At 46.3% G+C, this 22,872-nt stretch overlaps 1 protein-coding gene across 7 annotated transcripts in view; it reads left to right on the top strand.

Moving 5' to 3' along the window:
* LOC144307185 (olfactory receptor 6N2-like) overlaps positions 1-22,872 on the top strand; it is a 25,936-nt gene extending 3,064 nt beyond the window's left edge. For 3 of the 7 annotated variants that reach the window (XR_013374113.1, XR_013374114.1, XR_013374112.1), the window contains one exon: positions 668-2,070. Coding sequence is in view for 2 of the 7 variants with exons in the window: in XM_077886728.1 (XP_077742854.1) it covers positions 21,727-22,671 (945 nt within the window). In the remaining 5 variants the exon portion in view is untranslated. Of the gene's footprint in view, positions 1-667; positions 2,071-6,884; positions 9,045-9,068; positions 13,006-21,069 lie in introns of those variants that run through there. The other 4 variants (XM_077886728.1, XM_077886727.1, XR_013374116.1 and 1 more) reach the window with 3 other exon arrangements.

Below are 22,872 nucleotides of genomic sequence, written 5' to 3'. Positions count from 1 at the left end.
GTATTAAGGAGGGTACTGGTGTGACCAACTGTCTTTTTTTTTTAATAAATTTATTTTTTATTGGTGTTCAATTTTCCAACATATAGCATAACACCCAGTGCTCATCCCATCAAGTGCCCCCCTCAGTGCCCGTCACCCAGTCTCCTCCCTCCCGCCCTCCTCCCCTTCCACCACCCCTAGTTCGACCAACTGTCTTAATGCTGAGGCCTTGCTAGAGGGAAAAACGACCTTAACGTGACAATAACAAGGCCTCCAGGGGCTGTAGGTCCTCTTTACCATATGAAAATCCCTTTGAAGCCTCCCTTTTCCTTACCTCCCCCAACTCCCAAGAAGTAATCAGCCTCCCTCTCAACCCGGGGTCAGCTCTCTGTGCCCACGGGACCTGTCCTGGGGCTTTCATAGAACCTCCATTTTGCACCAAAGATGTCTCAATAATTCTTTTTTTAACTGTCAGCTCCGGACCTCACCCCACCACACCTCACCTACATTCCAAAACTACATCAAAAAGATCAGTGTTCCAGAATTTGCAAGGCCTCATTGCTGTCATGGTATCAGCCAACTGGGAAACCAGAGAACTCAATACTGGTGCTGTTGGTGGTGGTGGTGGGGATATCTGGGATCTGGGATATCTGTGTGACCTCCTGTCATCTCAAATCCTATCTCCTAGTTCTACTTGAGAGGGTCACTTGAGATCCTCAGTCAAGAGTCCACCACCGGGTTGATGCCTTAAGTATGTGTCCCTGAGAGGAGAGGTCCTAAGGGGAGGAGTGAGAGAAGATAGAAGTGCAGCTGCACCAAGAAGTAACAGGCAGGTCCTTAAAAATTCCGTGCTGGACCTTGGGATCGAGATCCCGTAGCGAGCCCTACAGTCTCAGAGAAGAACACGGGAGGGGACAGCATGCTGGGTATCGTCCAGCCACAAGTCCCCGCCTCTGGCGCTTCCTGAAGGACCAGAACAGAACCTACTACTGAGTGAGCCTCAGCCACCGTCTTCATTTACACATTTACCACATTGTCAGCCACCTGAATTAATATCTTATAAGAACCAATGCTTGGCTATATTAATTTTCTTGATCTTTTCTGGTCTATTTTACTGTTCATCTCTTTGCTGTTGACTCTTCTGTTTTGTCTGTTTACCTGTGTTTCGTAACAAAGTCAAATTTGTGTGTTGACTTCTGCTTACGGCGTCATTATTTCTATATACTATTAATTGTTCGCTTTGCTCCTTTTTTTCTAATGTCCTAAGACATGCATTTATATCAATTGTATTAGGACTCTCTTCTTTCAAATTAAAACACTTAACAGTAACAATTTTTTTTTTCCTGTCAGCACTACTTTTGCTTTGTTGCCTACGTTGTATGGTGTAGATTTTATTGTCCCTAATCATCTTTGGCATGTATTAAGTTATGGCTTATTTTAAAATGTGTCACATAGGGGATCCCCGGGGGGCTCAGCGGTTTAGTGCCGCCTTCAGCCCAGGGCCTGATCCTGGAGACCTGGGATCGAGTCCCACGTCGGGCTCCCTGCGTGGAGCCTGCTTCTCCCTCTGCCTGTGTCTCTGCCTCTCTCTCTCTCTGTGTTTCTCATATATAAATAAATAAAATCTTTTTTTAAAAAAAGTGTCACATAGTTTCAAGCAAGTTGAAAATGTCCTGGATATCATATTGTTGATTTCTAATTTAGTCCAGTGGTGGTCATTAAATATACGCTAAGATCCCAGAGGTGAGTTTTACGGAGACTCACTGTAAGTCCCTGCATATATCTCACTTTGGTGAGCATTCCACGTACACCTGAAGAGAATATGTAGTAGTTGGTTGTTTTTACGATGTTCTTTATATGAAAATTAGATCATATTGGTTGAATGTAGGCCTACAATTTTTCAGTTTCTTTTCTGGTGATTTTCTTCTCGTCCTATCAATTCCTACATCAGAGCTTTTAAATATCTGTGATTGTTGATTTATCTTATACTGCACTAATGCTACTGGGTTTTGCTTTATAATTGGAAATTTAATTTGATGCATTTCTTGAGTTATTATGAATTTCCAATAAATTGGCCATGGTATTTCCCAAGCTTCTCTTTTTGTCATGTTTCTAAGCAACCGTCTCTCATGTCAGAGCTTGGCTTAGGCTTTGTTAAGGTGGATGTGTGTAAATCCCAAGCTGTCTCCCTAGTTTCATGTATTTGTCATGACTCAACCTCAGACTCCTGTCAGGGATTGGTTTAGGGCTTTGTTAGTGTGTTTTATAACAGTCCCTACTCTGGTGCTTGGGCCTTCTTCCCCAGGATTCAGTCTTTCTGGTGTCAAGCTGGATGGCAAGGGTTTATATCTCTACTGAAGCCATCTGCAATGTCCCCAGCACTGCTTGCTCTCTTGTACCTCTATTGTTTTTTAGCTTTATTGAGATATAATTGACATATATCGTATGCATTCGTTTAAGACGCGTGTGTTGATCTGATATACTTACGTGTTGCAAAATGATCGACACTTTAGCCTTTGCTAACGCCTCCTTCATATCACATAATTGTCATTCCTTTCTTGTGCTGAGGACATCCGAGGTCTACTCTCTCAAGTATGTGATACATGATTATTAACTGTAATCACATGCTGTGCATTGCATCCCCAGAACCTACTCACTTTACACCTGGCAGTTTCTATGCTTTGACCAACACCTTCTCATTTCCTGCACACCCTGTGCCCCAACTTCTGGTAAGCAACACGTACTCTGTTTCAATGAGTTCAGCTTTTCTTTTGGATTCTACATATAAGTGAGATCGTACAGTATTTGTCTTCCTCCGTCTGAATTATTTCACTTAGCATAATGCCCTTTAGATCCAACCTTGCTGCAGATAGGAACATTTCCTTCTTTCCCCTGGCTGATTAATATTCCATTGTGTATATATGCCACATTTTCTTTTTCCATACAGCCACTGATGGACACGTAGGTTATTTCCATATCTTAGCTATTGTGACTAATGCTACAATAAACATGAAGGTACACGTATATCTTTTCGATATCCTGTTATTACTTTTGGATGTCTACCCAAAAGTCATATTGCTGGATCATATAGGAATTCCATTTTTAGTTTTATGATGAACCTCCAGGCTTTTTTCCACAGTGGCTGCACCAGTTTGCATTGACATCAACAGTGCACGAGGGTTCTTTTTTTCCTACACCCTTGCCAGCATTGGTTAATTGGTTATCTCTTATATTTTTGATAATAGTCATTCTAACAGGTGTGAGGTGATGTCTCACTGTAGTTTTGATTTGCAGTTCCCTGATGATGGGTGATATTGAGCATCTTTTCATATACCTGTTGGCTTGATATGTCTTCCTTGGAAAAATGTCGATTAGTTCAACTGCCCATTTGTTAATCAGATTTTCTATTGTGGGGTTTTGTTTTTGTTTTGCTATTGAGTTGTGGGAGTTAATCCCTCATCAGATATATGGCTTGAAAATATTTCCTCTGATTCCCGAGGTTGCTTTTTCATTACATCAGTTGTTTCTTTTGCTGTGTAGAAGTTTTTATTTGATGTAGTCCCACTTACTGGTTTTTGCTTTTGCTGCTTGTACTTTGATGTCATATCTCAGCCATTTCATTTCCTTAGGTGATATTTACTGTCACTTAGAGTAGATTTCATTCACTATCTCATAACTTTTTGCTCCTTGCGTGTCCCTCCTTGGTTCACGTGGGTCTGGAGCCCACACATCTAAAATATGAGGATAGGAAAAAAAATACGAGAATAGGAAAATACAGCTGAAGAGGTAATAGTGTGATGTACCTTCAGATAGGGGGCTGGGACTAGATATTTCACAGCAGCTAGGGATAGGGAGGCTTCTGGAAAATATTGGCTCCATCTGTATAAATCCAATCCAAGCACCAATGGTGCTTCCTCCAGAGAAACCAAGGACAGGAACACTCCCCTTCAGAGGGATATAATAGCAGAAAGGAGGTTTTTCTTCTGGACCAAATAAACCTTTCCCCAAGGGACAGCACTCACTGATCTTCACATCGGCCGTGGGACCAACCTGCCTAACCTGAGGCGGACCCCAGTGAGGCCTTGTCCTCTGGAAGCCACAGTCAGGATTCAGACCCCCATGTTGGTGAGGTCCAGGACGCCCCACCCTGCGTGGCTCCCTGTGCACAAATCCACCACCTGACCCGACTCACTCCTGGATTAAAGGGACCATATCTGCCACTTCGGTGGACAATGCCCTTTGAAAAAGGAAGTTTTATTTGTTTGTGTTATAAATGTGTGAGGTGGAAAATGTAATATTCTTAGAAAATACAGAAAAATAAAATAAGTAAACTTTATAAAATGTTGTTTACTTTTTGGATGTTATATGCAAACTGTAGTATTCCTAGGAAACAGAAGAATAGAAGATGGAATTTTTATTTAAAAAGCAACCTAACTTACAGCTCAGATATAAAAACAAACAACAAAAGAGACCAACAAGCAAACAAAACAGACTCCTAAATACAGAGAACAAACTGATGGGTTCCAGAAGAGGAGGCAGGTGGGGGGATGAGTGAGAAGGCAGAGGATAGTAAAAGTACACTTATCATGATGAGCTCTGAGTAATGTAAAGAATTGTTGAATCATTATATTGTACACCTGAAACTAATATAACACTGTATGTTAAGTATAGTTGAATTGAAATAAATTTTAGAAATTAAAAAAAAATGTCTACATGCTGGGCCAATTCTACTGAATCTCTTATTGAAATGGAATTCTCAACCTTAGCAATATCACTATTAAAAGCAGTTAATTGATTCAGAGGGATGGTTCTTTACTTCAACTGCTATAAAGACAAACATATAGACTGATGGAACAGAATAGAAAGCCCCGAAATAAACCCATGAATGTATAGGCAACTGTCTTTGACAAAGGTGCCAAAGATACACAACAAATAAATCACAATCTCTTCAACAAATGGTGTTGGGGAGACTGGATAGCTACATACAAAAAATGACATTGAACCCCCTACCTCATACCATGCACAAAAATCAACTCAAAATAATATGAACTTATATGCAGAAAACTCTAAAGACTGCACCATTAGACTAATTAATTCAGCCAAGTTGTGGATGAAAAGAAATCAACACACAAAAATCAGTTTCACTTTTATACACTAACAAAACACAGTCCAGAAAGGAAATTAAGAAGCAATTTCATTTATAATGGCTTCAAAAATATGAAATACTTAGGAAAAAACTTAACCAAGGTGAAAGACTTGTACATTGAAAACTACAAAACATGATTAAAAGGAATAAAAGAAGACACAGACACATGGGAAGTCATCCTGTATTCATGGACTGGAAGACCTATTACGTTAAAGTATCAGTGGTACCCATAGTGATCTATAGGTTCAGTGCAATCCTTATCAGAATCCCAATGGCATTTCTTTTCAGATACAGAAAAAAATCATGCTAAAATTCATATGAAATATCCAAAGCTTCCAAATAGTCCAAACAATCTTGAAAAGGAAGAGCAGATTTGGAGGTCTCACATTTCTAATTTCAATCAAAACAGTGCAGGACTGGGATCCCTGGGTGGCGCAGCGGTTTGGCGCCTGCCTTTGGCCCAGGGCATGATCCTGGAGACCCGGGATCGAATCCCACGTCGGGCTTCCGGTGCATGGAGCCTGCTTCTCCCTCTGCCTGTGTCTCTGCCTCTCTCTCTCTCTCTCTCTCTGTGTGTGTGTGACTATCATAAATAAATAAAAAAATTAAAAAAAAAACAGTGCAGGACTGGCATAAAGACAGACATGGAATGGAAATGGAAAACCAGATGGAAAACCAGAGCACAGAAATAAACCCTTACCACCTATGGTAAGGTCAAATGATTTTTTTAAGTCATACTTTTTAAATTGAAGGATCATTGGCGTGCAATGTTTTCTTAGTTTCAGGTGTGCAACATAGTGATTCAACAATTGTATACATTATGCAGTGCTCACCACTCATGTAGTTACCGACTGTCACCACACACAATTATTACAGTATTATTGGCTATATTCCTAGTGCTGAGTAGACTTATTTACTTTATACTTGGAAGTTTGTGCCAGTTAATCCTCTTCACCTGTTTCACTCATCCCCCTCCGGCAACCCTCAGTTGTTCTCAGCATTCGTGAATCTGTTTCCTTTTTATTTTTATTTTTGTCAAAAATAGTGTTGGGCAGTCAGGATATTAATATGCAAATGAATGAAATTGGACTTATGCCATATACAGAAGTTAACTCAAATAAATTAAAGATCTAAACATAAGAGCTAAAATGATAAAACTGTCAGAAAACATCAGGGAAAGGCTTCTGACCTTGGAGTTGGCAATGGTTTCTTCAATGTGACACCCAATGCACAGTTAACAAAAGAAAAACACATAACTCTGTCCACATCAAAATGAAAACCTTCTGTGCATCAAACTTACACAATCAACAGAGAGAAAAGGAAACCTTTTCCTTTGGAATGACAGAAAATGTTTTCAAATTGTATATCTGCTAAGGGATTAATGTCTAGAATATATGAAAGCTCCTATAACTCAGTGAAAAACAATCTGATATTACAATGAGCAAAGAACTTGAGTAGACTTATTTTAGTACTATACAAATGAACAATAAGCATAGGAGAAAATGCTCAATAATAATCAATGCTCATTACAGAATTATCATTATGGAAATTGAAATAAAGCACAGTGAGATACCATAGCACATTCACTAGGATGGCTGCTACCAGAGAGAAAATAGCAAGAATCAGTCAGGATGGAGAGAAGTCACAAAGCTTGTGCAGTGGCTGGAAATGTAAAATAGTGCAATGGTTATGCAAACAATATGAACCCTCAAAAAATTTTAAAAAAAGAATTATTATGATCCAGGAATTTTATTTCTAGGCATATACGCACAAAGAAGCAAAAGCAGAAACTGAAAGAAACATCTACACACCCATGTTTGTTACAGCAGCATTCACAACCACTGGAACATGAAAGCAATACAAGTGTCCATTAATGGGTGAGTGGATAAATAAAATGTGTTATATAATACAATGGAGTATTATTCCACCTTAAAAAGGAAGGAAATTCTCATCACAAAGCACATTCTTAATCCCCACCCCCTATTTCACCCGTTCCCTTCCCATCGCCCCTCTGGCAACCACCAGTTTGTTCTTTGTATTTGAGTCTGTTTTTTATTGCACATCTGAAACTAATGTACGTTAACTATACCTGAATTAAAATAAGTACATAAATAAATGTGATCATTCATAGCAAAAAGAAAAATAAAGGAAATTTTGTCACCTGATCAACATGGATAAACTTTGAGGGCACTATGCTAAGTGACGGAAGATGGTCACAAAAAGACCAAAGACTACATGATTGTACTTGTATGAGGCATCAAGAGTCTTCAAATCACTGAGACAGAAAGCAGTGTTTCTGGTGTTTTCTAGAAGCTGGGGGAAGGAGGATGGGGAACTTGTTCATCGGGGACAGAGTTTCAGTTTTGCAAGATGAAAAGAGGTCTGCAGCAGAGTCACACAACCGTGTAAATGCACACAACACTACTGAACGGTCTACTTAACACTGGTGAAGAGGGTACATTTTACATGTTTTTCCCCAATTAAAATTAATCTCAGATTCAAAGCTTCAGAGGTGGGGCAACACAAAGGCTCAACAACCCTTCGGCAAAAACTATTCAACAGGAAAGAATAAGGCCAAGAAGCGTTGGGGGCCAACAAGGAAGGAAGTAAAAGAGAATGAACACCTTCATCTGCAGCCTTACAAATAAGCCAGAACCAAAGAGAAGAAACCAAAGAGAAGTACATCCACATGGTAACTGGACAGTAGGAGCCAGAGGTAGGAGAGTTTGCTACGGCCTTTGTCTTTAAGGAGAAGATAGATAAAAAAATGTTAAAGAAATTTGGCAAGAAGGGAGAAAAAGAAAGCAGACTGAAATGAACTAAGATGTCAGAATCTAATTAAAACATACTCATAAAATGTGTATATAAATGGACCAAACTCACCAGCTCAGAGATAAGTGTCTTCAATTTGGATTAAAAATAAATCCAGCTATACAACCTTGAGAAGATGCACATAAGGCATTAAGTCACTTAACAAAAACTTGGAAAGTTATATTATTCAAACCTTAACTTGAAGAAAGCCAGTTTAACAGTGTAGCTTATCATAAAGTTCTAGAAAGAAATTGTCAGTACAGACGGAGTTTCACCACGTGATGACAAAATATTCAACCCCCAAGAAAATAGAAGTTAAATTATGTACTTATGTACATAAATAGATATTAATAGATAATAATAATAAATAATAAATAATAAATAGATAATAATAATAAAATAGATACGTATATAATTTGTTATCACTTTACATGACTCAGTAGGGCAGCATACAGTAAATTTGTTTTCTTTATTTTCATATACACACATAGTATATAAATACTTGTATAGATAGGCAAACTATATATGAAAATATATGGTTGAAATCAAGACGATGACAGAAATTGACAAAATCACCATCAGAGTTGGAGACTTTACCATCTCTCCATTCCTGGAAGGACAAAGTACAAAACAGTTAAGATTTAGATTCAGATTTGGCCAACACAATTAACAAGCTTAAGAACCTTTATCTAACTTACAGGCTGCTGAATCCCACATTTATGGACTCTTCTCAAGCACACATGAAATAATTAAAAGATATTCATCGTGTACCAGGCCATACATCGTCAACATATATCCCAAAGCTAGATATATTTGAGATTTTTCCTCACCCTTTGGCACCAATGTACGTTGTCTCAGAGTAAAGGAGCAGCCATCCCAAAAAGGGTGGAGGTAGTGCCTCTCGTCCTTGTCATAGAATGAAACTCAAAGTAAAATTAAACAGACTCATGAAAAAGTAAAGAAGCCACATTTTGGTGCAACCGTGTTTGTGGAAGTGAGACATGATTTCCTGGTGCATAATTGGGATAATTGCCTTAGTATTAAGACGCATAACACAGGTCCATGTCCTGATTTATCTTTTGCTTAATATTAGCTCATGATGGTTTTCTCCCACTGCTGTCTTGCCCAACAGCCGCCACCAAGTTTCCTGTTCATCCTCCCGTGGACAAAAACGAAGCTTTCCCCTAATTGCCCATGGATGCCAGGAGACTTCTGGGAATTAATGTTCGATTTGCAGTTGTCGAAAAATGTTGCCCTTTGTTCGGGCCTCAGTGTGGTAGAAGGAAAGATGTCTATTTTCCACCTAGATGGAGGGAGGATCAGAACCAGCTTTCACTTTTCTGCGTACTGTTGATACAGCCCTGTTCCCCGACAGTCCCATTAATTATGTGACTGTGCGGTTCCCCACTGGGGGCCCGGGGCTCTCCTGGAGAAAGTCTCACACATCGCACCTCCCTGGAGACGTCCTCTGTGGCGGTCCTCAGAGACGCAGGGGCACTGCCTTCTCTGAATGAAAAAAAAAATGACAGAAAAGCTCTGCAAAGTCTACTTCAGGATATTATAATCTTATGACGGGTGGAGAAAATGATGTTTTCTGAAATATCACAAGGGAGAAAGGGCCCTGGGCAGAGTCACTTAAAGACCTGGCTGCTGGCGTTCATCTCACACCATGCCAACATCTGAGGACAACGGGGTCACGTATTCAGGGGCGGTTTTGAGGCTCCACCTCTCCGACTTGTCGGTCTCTATTTCAGCAGCTCCAGACACTGAAGTTTGCTGTCTATAAATAGTAATCTTGCACAAGGAGAAACAATAGTTACATAATCCCTCTTTGCTTTTTGCTTTTGACTTCAAGCATCAGTAGCTGAAGGGAGTTTGAACTTTGGAATTTTTTTTCTAATGTGGGTTATTAGAAACCTATAGGCCCTTGAATGAGGCTTAGCATATCACGCGGGTGTGGGGTGCCCCCTGGCTGCATCCCCCTGTGCACCTGTTCACGGACCGGCAGTGGCAGGAGAGGTTGGGAGAGGCCTCTCTTTCTATGAGCACTTGACTGCATCTTCTGGGATGGGCGTGGGCCTTCTATGACATTGCTTTGGTATTTTTTTTTTCATTGCTTTGGTTTAAATGGTCCCTAAGCATGCACCCAATTTTTAATTTCTTTTTTAAAAGATTTATTTATTTATTTATTTATTTATTTATTTACTTATTTATTTATTTATGAGAGAAGCACAGAGAGAGAGGCAGAGACACAGGCAGAGGGAGAAGCAGGCTCCACATAGGGAGCCCGACGTGGGACTTGATCCTGGGTCCCCAGGATCATGCCCTGGGGCCAAAGGCAGGCGCTAAACCACTGCGCCACTCAGGAATCCCCCACCCAATTTTTAATAATTGGCAAACCTGAAGCTTCACAGAGATAGAAGATCATTATGAATACAAGTCCTTACTCGAACAAATCAAAGGAGTTTGGCCCTACTGCCTTTTGACTAGGCTGCATTGCCTCAGTGATTAAAGTCATGGTCATGCACGCTTTCTGCGTGAATCATGGGTAAATACGAACGGGTAGAGAACTCCTATTATGACAGTATTGAAGCCTTGAAAAGTCTGGAAGAGCACTGAGCATCTTGAAGATTAGGGGGCCTGATAAACCCTTTGTGCTGTAGGGTTTTTTTGTTTGTTTGTTTTGTTTTGTTTTGTTTGTTTTGTGACGCAGTGGTTGCATTTCTGGAGTAGCGTCAAACCTGAGACGTCAAACAAATGGCATAAGTCAGAAGACGGTATTGGGTTCTTTTGGGTTTTTTAAAGATTTTTATTTATTCATGAGAGGCAGAGACAAGGCAGAGGGAGAAGCAGGCTCCCTGCAGGGAGCCCAAGGCGGGACTCCATCCCAGGGCCCGGGGTCATGCCCTGAACTGAAGGCAGAGGCTCAACCGTGGAGCTTTCCAGGCACCCCACAGGAGACACTATTGTGACAAACCACCACCTGATCTTCCAGAAGGATGAGGCTCCCCCAAAGCTAATGTAGGCAAATGTTCAGAGGCTGTCTACAGAAAGGAAGAAAGCTGCCTGAATCCAAACCAACATCATCCATAGACTCAGCCCATTACTCAGTGCTGAAAGGAGATGAGCCGTCAAGCCATGAAAAGACATGGAGGTACCTCAACTGCATGTTATTAAGTGGAAGAAGCCAATCTGAAAAGGCTCCCAGCTGACTAATTTCAACTTTGTGACATTCTGGAAAAGGGTCTAGCTAAACTGCACTACACCCCATAACTGCTAACTTGTGGGAGTGGAATTCAAATTCCAGGTTTTTCCGACGGCGTGTGCTTCCATGTGGTTACTGGCCCCTGCCAGCGGGAGGCACGGAGCCGCGTGTGCACGGGTAGGTGGATGCACAAACAAGCAGGGGGATGCTGACAGGCAGCTGATCAGAACCACTGGATTTTTTTTCTAGAAGGAAATGGTGACTTTTTTTTTTTTTACAAAAGGAAATGAGAATTTAAAAACTGATCTAAAAGAGTAAATCATGTGGCAATACCTTCCTGTGTTTGGACTCAGATGGCGTGCACCCCTCTTGGCGGGGCGGGGGCACATCTTTGACTATCCCTCTTTCTCTTTCACTTCCTTCCCTTAAGAGACTTTTATTTTTTTTTTAAGCATAAGTCAACCTACTGTTGATTCCTGATGCTGTTTTCCTGGGCATCAGAATGAAAAATGTATTGTGTATGTGGCTCATAAAATTGGGGTTCAAAGAAACCACGTAATTGATAAAATCCATCTCCATATTTCATGTGCTACAAAACAGGGGGCCGGGGAAAGGGTGTGAGTGAGTCTGGGGCCATGAGTCAGTGCAGGCTCAGGCCTGTCGCCGTGGCCCGCGGGTGGATAGAGCTGCCCGTGAGCACAGGGGAGCACAGGGGACAGGCTCTTGCACGTGGCTCGGGCAGGCCGGGGACCCTGGTGCGACCCAGGCCTGGGGGTGGGGGACTCTCAGAGGCGCCTCGTGCTACAGCTGCTTTCCACATCCTGCTCTGCAGCCCCGTGTTCCCAATTAGTATTAAATGAAGGCGGCAGGGAGAGGCCTGAGGCTCTCCAAGTGTCTGCTGCACGACTCAGCGGGAGAAGGCCTCTGGAAAAAAAAAAAAAACAACACGTTGCTAATTAGCACCGTTGAGGCTGTGCCTCCTGAGGCCTCTGGGAGGCCCCTGGGAGCAGCACTGGGCCTCACCTCGGCCGCCTGCAGCTCAATTAAGCAGCTTGTTTGCCTTCTTATTAGCAAACTTGTTAGCGCCTTGCCTGTCCCCTGAGCCACTCACTCGCTCGCTCGCCAGGGAGGAAAGCTTGGTGCAGGGATTCCTTGGCCGGGTGGGTCTGGCCGTCCAGGGATCCGGGTGCTGGGACAGGCTTTGCGGGGTGGGAGCAGTGCCCCTGTGGGCCCGAGGCTCCCCGAGGCTCCCCTGCTTGGCCCAGGGCAGCAGAGGCGACCGCTGGCTTGGTTGGGGACCCGGAATTCAGCGCCACTGCCTGAGACCAGCGGAGAAGCCAGGGACAGTAAGGCTCGGCCCAGACAGCTGCTCAGGGTTGGGGCTCGGCGTCCTGCTGCTGGGGGGCAGCAGAGTCTCCGGGCCCAGTGCCGCAGAGCCCCCACCACGGTAGCACCTTGTAGCTGAGCGAGGCCCTCCCCTTGGCCTCCTCTAGGCCTCAGGTGCTCTCCGGCCCCTCCCCGGCCCCGAGCATTCCCTCAGGCCCCACCTGCGGGCACAACTTTGGGCCCCCTGCCCCCCATCTCAGGAGCCTCTGCACTGAGCAAGGTCAGACAGGGCACCTGTTGACCCCCCATCCAGGAGGGGGAGGTCTGAGGCCCTGGGAGCCTCCCCAGAATGGAGACCTCGCAGATGGAGGGTGGGTTAGCCCTTGTTCAGGAAGCTCAGTTGAAATGACAAAGTTGCCTGATCTGGGGGCTCCTGGGTGGCTCGGCCGTTGAGCCTTTGCCTCCAGCCCAGGGCGTGACCTCAGGGTCCTGGGATCGAGTCCCGCATTGGGCTCCCTGCAAGAAGCCTGCTTCTCCCTCTGCCTCTCTCTCTGTGGTGTCTCTCATGAATAAATAAATAAAATCTTTAAAACAAAACAAAAAACAAAGCTGACTGACCTTTTGGCCCGCTCAAGACCAACCATCAGTAATTTTATTCAATGCTTATACATCTACCACCAACACATCGGTAGCAATGACAGAGATGCTATTTGAGAGCCCAGGGAAGTGGGTGTACGAGCTCATACGTAAGGAAACTGAGGCTCAGAGTGTTCCACGACCAGTCTAGGGAACGGGTGGACCTAGTGTTGGTGGCCAGGTGAGGTGGGGAGGAGGACATTCTAGGTTAGGGACCAATACAGGCAGGTGAGCAGATGGGCTCCTTGATCAGGGCCAGTCTGGAATCACCGGAGAAGAAGGCATGTAAGTGGGACACACAACAGGGCGATGGGTTCAGAAAGCGCTAGGGCCCATCATCGCCCTGGTCCTACCTTCTGCACCTGCCAGGAGACTCACCTGCAGCATGTCAGTGCGCCCAGTTTCCGTTAGACACAGAAAAGAGTCGTCGGCCTGTCGAAGCTCAGACCTGCCCGTTCCCGCTCCCCGGGGCTCCCCTGCCAGGAGTGAGTTTATAAATAAGTCAGGCCACCATCCAGCCCTTGGGCCCTGGACCCCAATCCAGACGCCGGAGGCCAGGCTCTTGTTTGTCCTGAGGAGGGCGCTCATCCTATCACCTGCGGAGCGTGCACGCGGGTCTGTGTCTGCTGCAGGTGCGCGGGCAGCTGGGGACCAGGATGCTTCTTCCTCCCTCATCCATTCAGCAACTGCAGCCTCGCCCAGCAGGAAGCAGACTCTCTTGAAGGATCAGTCAAGAAACTCAGGAAACCATCTGATTCCATATTTTCAAATAAATAGCTTTAGAACCATAACACCTGAAGCAGGTATGTACAAGGTAGAAAACAGACTCAAGGGGGGATCCCTGGGTGGCTCAGTAGTTTGGCGCCTGCCTTTGGTCCAGGGAGCAATCCTGGGGACCGGGGATCGAGTCCCACGTTGGGTTCCCTGCATGGAGCCTGCTTCTCCCTCTGCCTGTGTCTCTGCCTCTCTCTCTCTATGTCTATCATGAATAAATAAATAAAATCTTTAAAAAAAACAGACTCAAATAGAAAGTAGAAGCGGGGACTGGAAGCCCTGGCCACTCTCTACACCCTCTTTTCTCCCCTGGCTTCCAGCAAGTCCCTCCATCGAGATCATATAGTTCAGTTTGTTTTTACTTTTCAGACCAATGAGCCGAGGGCCAGGGGGGTCACAGTCTCCTGCTGAGGATACACAGCTCGATGATGACAAAGACGGGACTGGAACATGGCAGAGACAGGTCACCATCCTCAGAGAATTGTTTTTCTGTTCAAATGACCAAAAAAAAAAAAAAAAAAAAAAAAATCCCGAAGATTCCTGGAGCTGCTGTGAAGAGACATAGACCAAAGCCCAGGTCCTGATCCACTCCCGCGGCCTCACTCGCTCTGCCCAGCCAGAGCTGCCGCGTGGGGCTGTGCACACTCCCTCCTGCTTCCAGAGCTTGGATTCTGTGACTGCAACACATCTCAGAGAAAGCGGGGCCACTCTGGAAAAATGTGCGGAGGTTCCCCAAAGGGGTACAAATAGAGCTGCCCTACGACCCAGCAATTGCATTGCTGGGGATTCACCCCAAAGATACGGATGCAGTGAAACGCCGGGACATCTGCACCCCGATGTTCACAGCAGCCATGTCCACAATAGCCACACTGTGGAAGGAGCCTCGGTGTCCATGGACAGATAATAGATAGAGAAGCTGTGGTCTATGGATACAGTGGGATATTCCTCAGCCATTAGAAACGACAAATACCCCCCATTTGCTTCAAGGTGGATGGACCTGGAGGGTATGATGCTGAGTGAATAAGTCAATCAGAGAAGGACAGTTATTATATGGTCTCACTCATACGGGGAATATAAGAAATAGGGAAAGGGAATAAAGGGGAAAGGAGAGAAAATGAGTGGGAAATATCAGGGAGGGAGACAGAACATGAGAGACTCCTAAGTCTGGGAAATGAACAAAGGGTAGTGGAAGGGGAGGTGGGCAGGGGTTTGGGGTGACTGGATGACGGGCTCTGAGGGGTGCACTTGGTGGGATGAGCACTGGGTGATATGCTATATGTTGGCAAGTTGAATTTAAATAAAATTTAAAAAAATTAAAGAAAGCAGGGCCCGAAGTGGGCCCAGGAGGAAAGGTCCACATATCCAGAGCAGAGAGGGGGAGGTGTTGGCCCAACATAACCTCTCTCCAAACATCCATTTTTCTCGTCGTTTAATAGAAATACAGAACGATCCCCCCACACCGTTCTCTAAGGGTTAAAGGAAGCCACGCTCGCGGGGGCCTCACGCGGAGTGTTCCTGACGGCGAGGGCTCTTCCGTAACAGTAGGGCCGTCTTACTGTCCCGGAGCAGGGCCAGGTAGTGGCTACAGAAGGGCCTCCGAAGCCCGGGTCCCTGACTCCATCAATCATCATCTTGACCCCCTTCCTGCGCCGTGACCTTGGACGAGGCTCTCCACCGCATCTGGCAAAGGAGGCCCCCAGTGGCATCGTGTCTAAGTCGTTCTTGTGAGGGTTAAGTGACTTTGTATTCGGGAAGCACGTAGACAGGTAAACACGGCGTAAGAGATGGTGGTCACTTCAGATTTGCCGTGTAGGGTTCTGCGGTGGGAACTCCTCTCCTAGAGCCCGGGTGGCTGCGGACCTCCCGCTGCCGTCACGTGTGGGTCAGTGGAATTGCTAAGACTCCAAATCAAGTGCTCTCCTCTGGGTCTCGGTTTCCAAAATCACCCGGGAACCTCATGTGTGTTTCTCTGTGCGCTTGCAAAATCACCACTCAGCCCTAATGCACAGCTTTGGGGTCTTGGGCCTCTTGTCCATCCTTCCATTCTCCTGCACTGTGCTCTCTCAGCATCTCGTCCTGGGGGGCACCCATGGGACACCATCCTGGGGGCACCGTCCCGGGGGCAGGCCCAAAGCATCTCCAGCGATGGCTCAGCACCGTGCGGTGACCAAAGGGCCCTGGGTGCTGCTGTGGGGACGTCTGCACACCAACAAGTCAGGGCAGCACGTGTCCCACCATGACCCCTGCTGTGGAGCCGCATGTCCGGCCATGGACGGGTGAGTGAGAAAGGAAGGAAGGAAGGGATGATTGGACTTCCTGAAGACAGAGTGAGGATGACGTGACGAGGTCCCCTTCTCCCCACCCAGTCATTTGTCTCCTCCACCTCAGTGCAGTGCTCCAGGCTCACCCTCTCTCTTACCCCTGGGCTTTTTGAGGTCTCTCTGTTCAGACTGCCCCACCAGGTGCACACGGGAGGCCAGCCCCTGGCTCCCCTCCCTGCATGGCTCCCCTTGAGCAGCAGTGCACAGCCCCAGGACCCCCGTGCCCTGGGCAGCGGCTCTGCTCAGCAAGCAGCCTTTCTGCTCACCTCACTGCGTTTTACAAATGCCGCTTTGTCCCCTTTTGCTGTGATGCAGAAAGAAGTTGGAAACGACGCATCCATGTGACTCACTGGGTCTTTGACGCAGGGCCAGCTCTTTGGTTCCTTCCTTCTTCTACATTCACATCAGTGCTATTACTCTCGGAGGAGAGAAATAAGTAATACATTTATTTCTACATGCCGTTTATGTATACCTATTTCTATCTATAGGACACATGTGTACCTATTTCTATAGACTGTATGTGCTATTTACATACTTATATACACGTATATATGATTATTTCTGTATGCCATATCCTATATATCTCTATGTATTATATATATATATATACTCACCTACACACACTAACATATATAGATATATATATATACTTTATTTTGACTTATTTCTCTCTTTCTGAAGTGATAACCTGATGTCCACATGGTCTTCCCGGAAAAAGCTAGAGAATGGTATGCATATGTACAAAGACACACATATTCAGACCACAAACTCTGCAGTGGTATTAAAGCTAACATTCTATCACCCAGATGCTTAAACAGTTTATCCATTAAATAAACCCATATTTTTTTAAGATTTTATTTATTCATTCATGAGAGACAGAGAGAGAGACAGAGAGAGAGAGAGAGAAAGAGAGAGAGAGAGAGAGAGAGAGGCACAGGCACAGGCAGAGGGAGAAGCAGGCTCCATGCAGGGAGCCCGATGTGGGATTCGATCCTGGGTCTCCAGGATCACACCCTGGGCCGAAGGTGGTGCTAAACCGCTGAGCCACCCAGGGATCCCCAAACCCAGATATTTTTAAGAATGAAGCAGGGCACTACTAATAATTATCCTTGGGAAATAGGCATTGACCAAACTCGCTTGGGCAAACCAGGGTAGGATCGCACCACGTCACTATATTAACATGGGTTTAAAAAATATTTTTCTTGATAGATAATATACCTACATCATCAAAAATTTCTTAAAAACACTTTAAATTGCATATGCAGCAGAGCATTTCTCCAACCCGTGTCCATCTGCCCCTTTCTGTCCTTGCCAGCCCTCATCCCCACGAAAGGAAACAACTTTCCCAAGTGCTTCCTACAACCCTGCAAAAGTGTTTCTTTATGCAAAAACAAGTAAATGTAGAGTATTCTCATATGTGCTCTGGAGATCTCCAGAATATTCCACATCGCTGTAGAAATGGCCTGTTGATAACTGGCTCCATGGAATTCCATTGTGCGTTTAGTTTATCCAGTCCCTTATGGGAAGGGTCATGGGTCGCTTCCAGTCTTGCCGTTACAAATGGAATTACGGAAGAACTCGGGGCACACATCAGTTCAGATAGCAGAGATCTCTGAGAGACAGAGGCTGGAAGCGGGATTGCTGTGCACAAGCGAGTGCGTAGCCCACCTAAGTCTTGCTAGATTTTCCTCCAAATGTATCACGCTGTTCTCTACTCCCACGAGCAATGCGTGAGACTGGTTCCCCGCAGTCTTGCCAACAAAGGGTGTTTTTAGACTACTGGATCCTTGTCAATCCGAAGGTGAGGAAAGCACCTCAATGTATTTAAATTTCTGTGAATCTTATTATGAGTCAGGTTGAATATTTCTTCATACACTTAAGTGTCTCTGTTGTTTTATAAATGCCTATTTTGGGGTCTGTCTCCCTCACTCCAAATTAAGCATCTTGAAGAAAGAGATGATGTTTTATACATCTCATACATTCCTTAATAGCGTAGAAAATTTTTAAAAATAAATATATTTAATTAATGAGTAACAGAATCATTGTGCTTTTCCCCCTCCTCATACTATTTAAGCTGCTTTTGATAATAATTTTTCTATCCTTTGGATCACTTTTTTTTCCTTTATTTTTTTTTATTTTTTTTTTAATTTTTATTTATTTATGATAGTCACAGAGAGAGACAGAGGCAGAGACACAGGCAGAGGGAGAAGCAGGCTCCATGCACCGGGAGCCCGACGTGGGATTCGATCCCGAGTCTCCAGGATCGCGCCCTGGACCAAAGGCAGGCGCCAAACCACTGCGCCACCCAGGGATCCCACTTTTTTTTCCTTTAAAGAACAATATTGTATGTAACTATCTCCATAAAACAGAATATTTGGATGAATAAAAATGAAAGAAATCACGTATACAATTGTTTTCAACACTACCTTGTTCTCTCTTGCTGCTTGTATTTGATGGAGGCATCAAAAGGTACCTCTTGCTCTTGCTCTGTGTCTAATACAGAATAAATATTAGTGAGCACGCCCTGTGGTGGAGGGTGACGTGAAGAAGATAAATAAATGTCTTCCCCAGCCAAGCAAAGCCTACACTTAAAATGCTCCAATTCTTATTTTCTTTCTTCTTGCCACTTTTAACTTGAACACCCCAGTCCTTATTCATAAATACCGCCAAATCTTTAGCACTAATTATTGCATTGATCTGGGTTTGTGTATTAGCTTCTTATAAATACATGTGTGTGTCCCGTTGATTGCTTTTCTGCAGGCAAACACACAGTCATTATGATATACTCTTACTGCAGAGCCGGGTGATATGCAATCGGGCACTATAAAGCGAGGGGGAGATCTGTCTCAGAATCTCACAAATCGGGATCCCTGGGTGGCGCAGCGGTTTGGCGCCTGCCTTTGGCCCAGGGCGCGATCCTGGAGACCCGGGATCGAATCCCACGTCGGGCTCCCGGTGCATGGAGCCTGCTTCTCCCTCTGCCTGTGTCTCTGCCTCTCTCTCTCTCATTCTGTGACTATCCTAAATAAATAAATAAATAAAATATTAAAAAAAAAAAAAAGAATCTCACAAATCCATAACTGAGACTGAAAATTGGGGGTGTTTTGGTGTTTGGGACCGTGGGGAAGGCAGCAATTTTGTCAAATGATGGTTGCAAATATCCAACCTGGAGGGAGGTCAGGTGTTCAGGTGATGCCAAGTATAGGCTGAAGGCTAGAAACGACTGAATGAGAACCTCTAATTGCCCAAGCATCTGAGAACCTTTTACTCGAGTAGAGAGTCTCCTGATTCCCTTGGCTACATTATTTTCTAAAGTTAAATTCTCAAAACCTTTTAAACTACTCTAGCTCTCTCAGGAAGATTTTCTAGATTGACTTGAAGAGATGAGATGGTTTGTTCTAAGTTTATGTGGTCTATGTGCAAATCTTTCATCGTTAATGTCTTGCTGGCCAACTCAGCTTTGCTACCATCTTGTCCTGTGTCTCTGATTCCTAAATGGTAAACTGTGGTTGCACCTACCGATGATGCAGATCTATTATTCTCCAATGGATTAATGTTTTTAGTCTATTACTCTTATGGCCTTTATATCTATCCAGTGCATGCACATGTATGGTACCCAGTTGAGGTCAGGGTTTGTACGCTGACTGCAGGGCCTTTCTGAAGATGATTCCAGTGGTCATAAACTGAGAGGGATGTCAGGGAGCTGGATCAGGATATCTGTGTGCTAGTGATCGTGGTGGTAGCATAAGCAGTGATGGCGGTGGTGGTGGTGGTGCTGGTAGTGCTGCTGGTGGTGGTGCTGGTGGTGCTGGTGCTGGTGGTGCTGGTGGTCTGATAGCACTTGGCACATAGCAGATATGCACTGATGAGAGAATCAGTGAATGGGTGATAGTGGACATGGGCCATCAGTGGTGGCAATGGTGGTCATCATGGACATGAAGGGGGCCAAAGAAGTATATCAGGGCTGCTGACCTTTCTCAAACCATGGCAAAGCTAGTCATGGGCAAACTTGGTTTGGTCTTCTTGGGTCATCCAGTCCTTGTCTTTGGAGGAAATGAAGCTGATTGACACATCTTACACTGGCAATGTTTTAGAAAGACAACACTCCCTTCTGTTACTGTCCATGTGTGCACAAGATTATGTGAGATGGGCTGTGTCTCTCCAGAGAAAGCTATGTGGAACTTGCAAAAGCTTGTAGTCACCCACAGGCGGCTACAGCCCCGAGGCTGGACTCCAGAGCCCAAGGATCAGGGTTGCAGGGTTGAGAAAAGTCACTTGAACAACAGAACATACGTGCTTTGCTTCCCTGTGCTCAACTGCCTGCCTCAGAGGAACCCCTGGGGGAGACCTAGTCACACTCAGCAACCCCGGGGAGCACCCAGCACAGAGCCCAAGGGAGGCGAGCGTGTGCGGGAACATGAGGTATAAGTAGGGGAGAGTCTGGGGGGTGGCAAGGATGCTGAGGAGGTCGCTGTGAGTGTCACTGTCATCCCAGCAGTCAGGTAATGGGCACGGAGTGGGTGGCACAGGTGAGCGTAGGGAAGCAGAGGACCCGGGGAGGGTGTCGACCTTTCCTGGAGGAGGCCCATTAGGGTGTAGGGTGTGGGAGGAGAACTCTGGGGACCTTAGTGTAGATCACCTATCTCCACCTTCACCCCAAATACATTTTCAGTGACTCTAGGGAACCATGACCTTTCTGTGTTGTAAGAGTCTTAGGAAACATCTGTTCAAAACTTCTTTTAAAAATTTATTTTAGAGAAGAAGTTGAGGGGGAGGAGAAGAGGCTTAGCTCAGTGTGCATTGCAGGCCAATGACGCAGCACGGCCAAAGCCAGATCCCTGATTCAGAGAAGCCTCTTCTTTATACCACAGGACTTCTTGCTTGGACTTCTGACCGCAGGGTTTTCCTCCATGGGAATTCCCGGCGCATTTCTCCGGTGGGGATCATCTTTCAAAAGACACGGTGTGTCTGCTGAGGGAGCGAGCACCCATCGGGCACCGTGCAACGGAGATGCCAGGGACTGTTGTCAGAGCGTCTGCATTTCCGTCATTCCCCACCTCTTCCTCCGGCGCTTGTAGGCACGGTCTATAAGCTCCAGCGGGGCTTCCAGGAAGAGTCCCTGACAGTCACATATGGGGGATGACCTCTGTCTTTTCCACAGCCTAATTTGGCTGGTCTTTGCATCATTGGAAGGTACAGGAAGAATAGAGGAAAGATCGTTCCTATATGTCCTATTTCCTGACGGTGGAACAGGGACAAAATCCAGGTCCCTGACTCTCCAGAACCCAATACAATAAATTAGAAAAAAGTTGCAGTGGGGTCAGGGACCTTGGTCTCGAGGTCCAGCTCTGTCAACAGCAGATCCGGTAACGGGGGACGGACCACTTCTGCCTTCAGGAGGGCGGCTCCTCTGCGGCGAAGGGAGGGCATCGGCTAGAGAAACTCCGTTCCCACCAGGTGCCCACACTTCGTTGGCACGAGGACAGTTTTCCAAAGAGAAGGAGATCCTGGAGCGGCTCCGAGGGCTCATGGATCGGCTGAACCGCACGTGGCCGCAGACCTTCGTTCTCACGGGGTTCGGGGCCCCCGGGCCCGTGCGGCCGCTCGCCTTCCTGGCTACCCTGGGCGTGTATGTCCTCACACTGGCCTCGAACTCGTTCATCGTTGTGCTGGTGCAGGCGGATGCGGGCCTGTCCACGCCCATGTACTTCTTCCTCGGCGTGCTCTCCTTCCTGGAGGTCTGGTACGTCAGCGCCACGGTGCCCACGCTGCTGCTCACCTGGCTCCGTGGGCGCCCCCCCATCCCGGCGGCCGGCTGCTTCCTCCAGCTGTACGCCGTGCACTCCCTGGGCATGACGGAGTGCTCCCTGCTGGCCGTCATGGCTCTGGACCGCCACCTGGCCATCTGCCGCCCGCTGCACTACCCCGCGCTCATGAGCAGGAAGGCGCAGCTGGGGCTGGCGGGGGCCGCTTGGGTGGCCGGCTTCTCGGCGGCCCTGGTGCCAGCCGGCCTCACGGCCGCCCTGCCCTTCTGCCGGAAGCAGGTGGCCCACTACTTTTGTGACCTGGCCCCCCTGATGAGGTTGGCGTGTGTGGACACGGCCTGGCACGCTCGAGTGCACGGGGCGGTGATCGGTGTGGCCACGGGCTGCAACTTTGTGCTGATTTTAGGACTGTACGGGGGTATCCTGAGGGCGGTGCTGAAGCTGCCCTCGGCCGCCAGCCGGGCCAAGGCCTTCTCCACCTGCGCCTCGCATGTGACCGTGGTGGCCCTGTTCTTTGGCTCTGCCTTTGTTGTCTATGTGGGGCTGCCCAGGAGTCAAGCCGAGGGCACAGATAAGTGTATCGCCTTGGTGTACACCTTTCTGACCCCCTTCCTCAACCCCATCATCTATACCCTTCGCAACAAGGAGGTGAGGGCGGCGGTGAAGAGGGTCACCATCAGGGTCGGAACTGCTCTGAATCAACACTGACGACCTCTGTTATCGCCGCTCAGCTCCCGGGCCACAGTGGGAACCAGCTGGTGGGTCGGCCAGACATCCGGCCACAGCGACAGTAAACCCCGTGAACGAAGCTGTCAGACGATGGGTCACACGGGCTGCCAACGGCCACTCGGGAGGACGTGGTCTGGGTAACCGGGCTTCACAGCTGTGGAGGGAGGGGCAAGGGGGACA

This window comes from Canis aureus, chromosome 38, assembly GCF_053574225.1.
Source record: "Canis aureus isolate CA01 chromosome 38, VMU_Caureus_v.1.0, whole genome shotgun sequence".
Lineage (NCBI taxonomy): Eukaryota > Metazoa > Chordata > Mammalia > Carnivora > Canidae > Canis > Canis aureus.
This window is presented reverse-complemented; position numbering and strand designations above follow the sequence as displayed.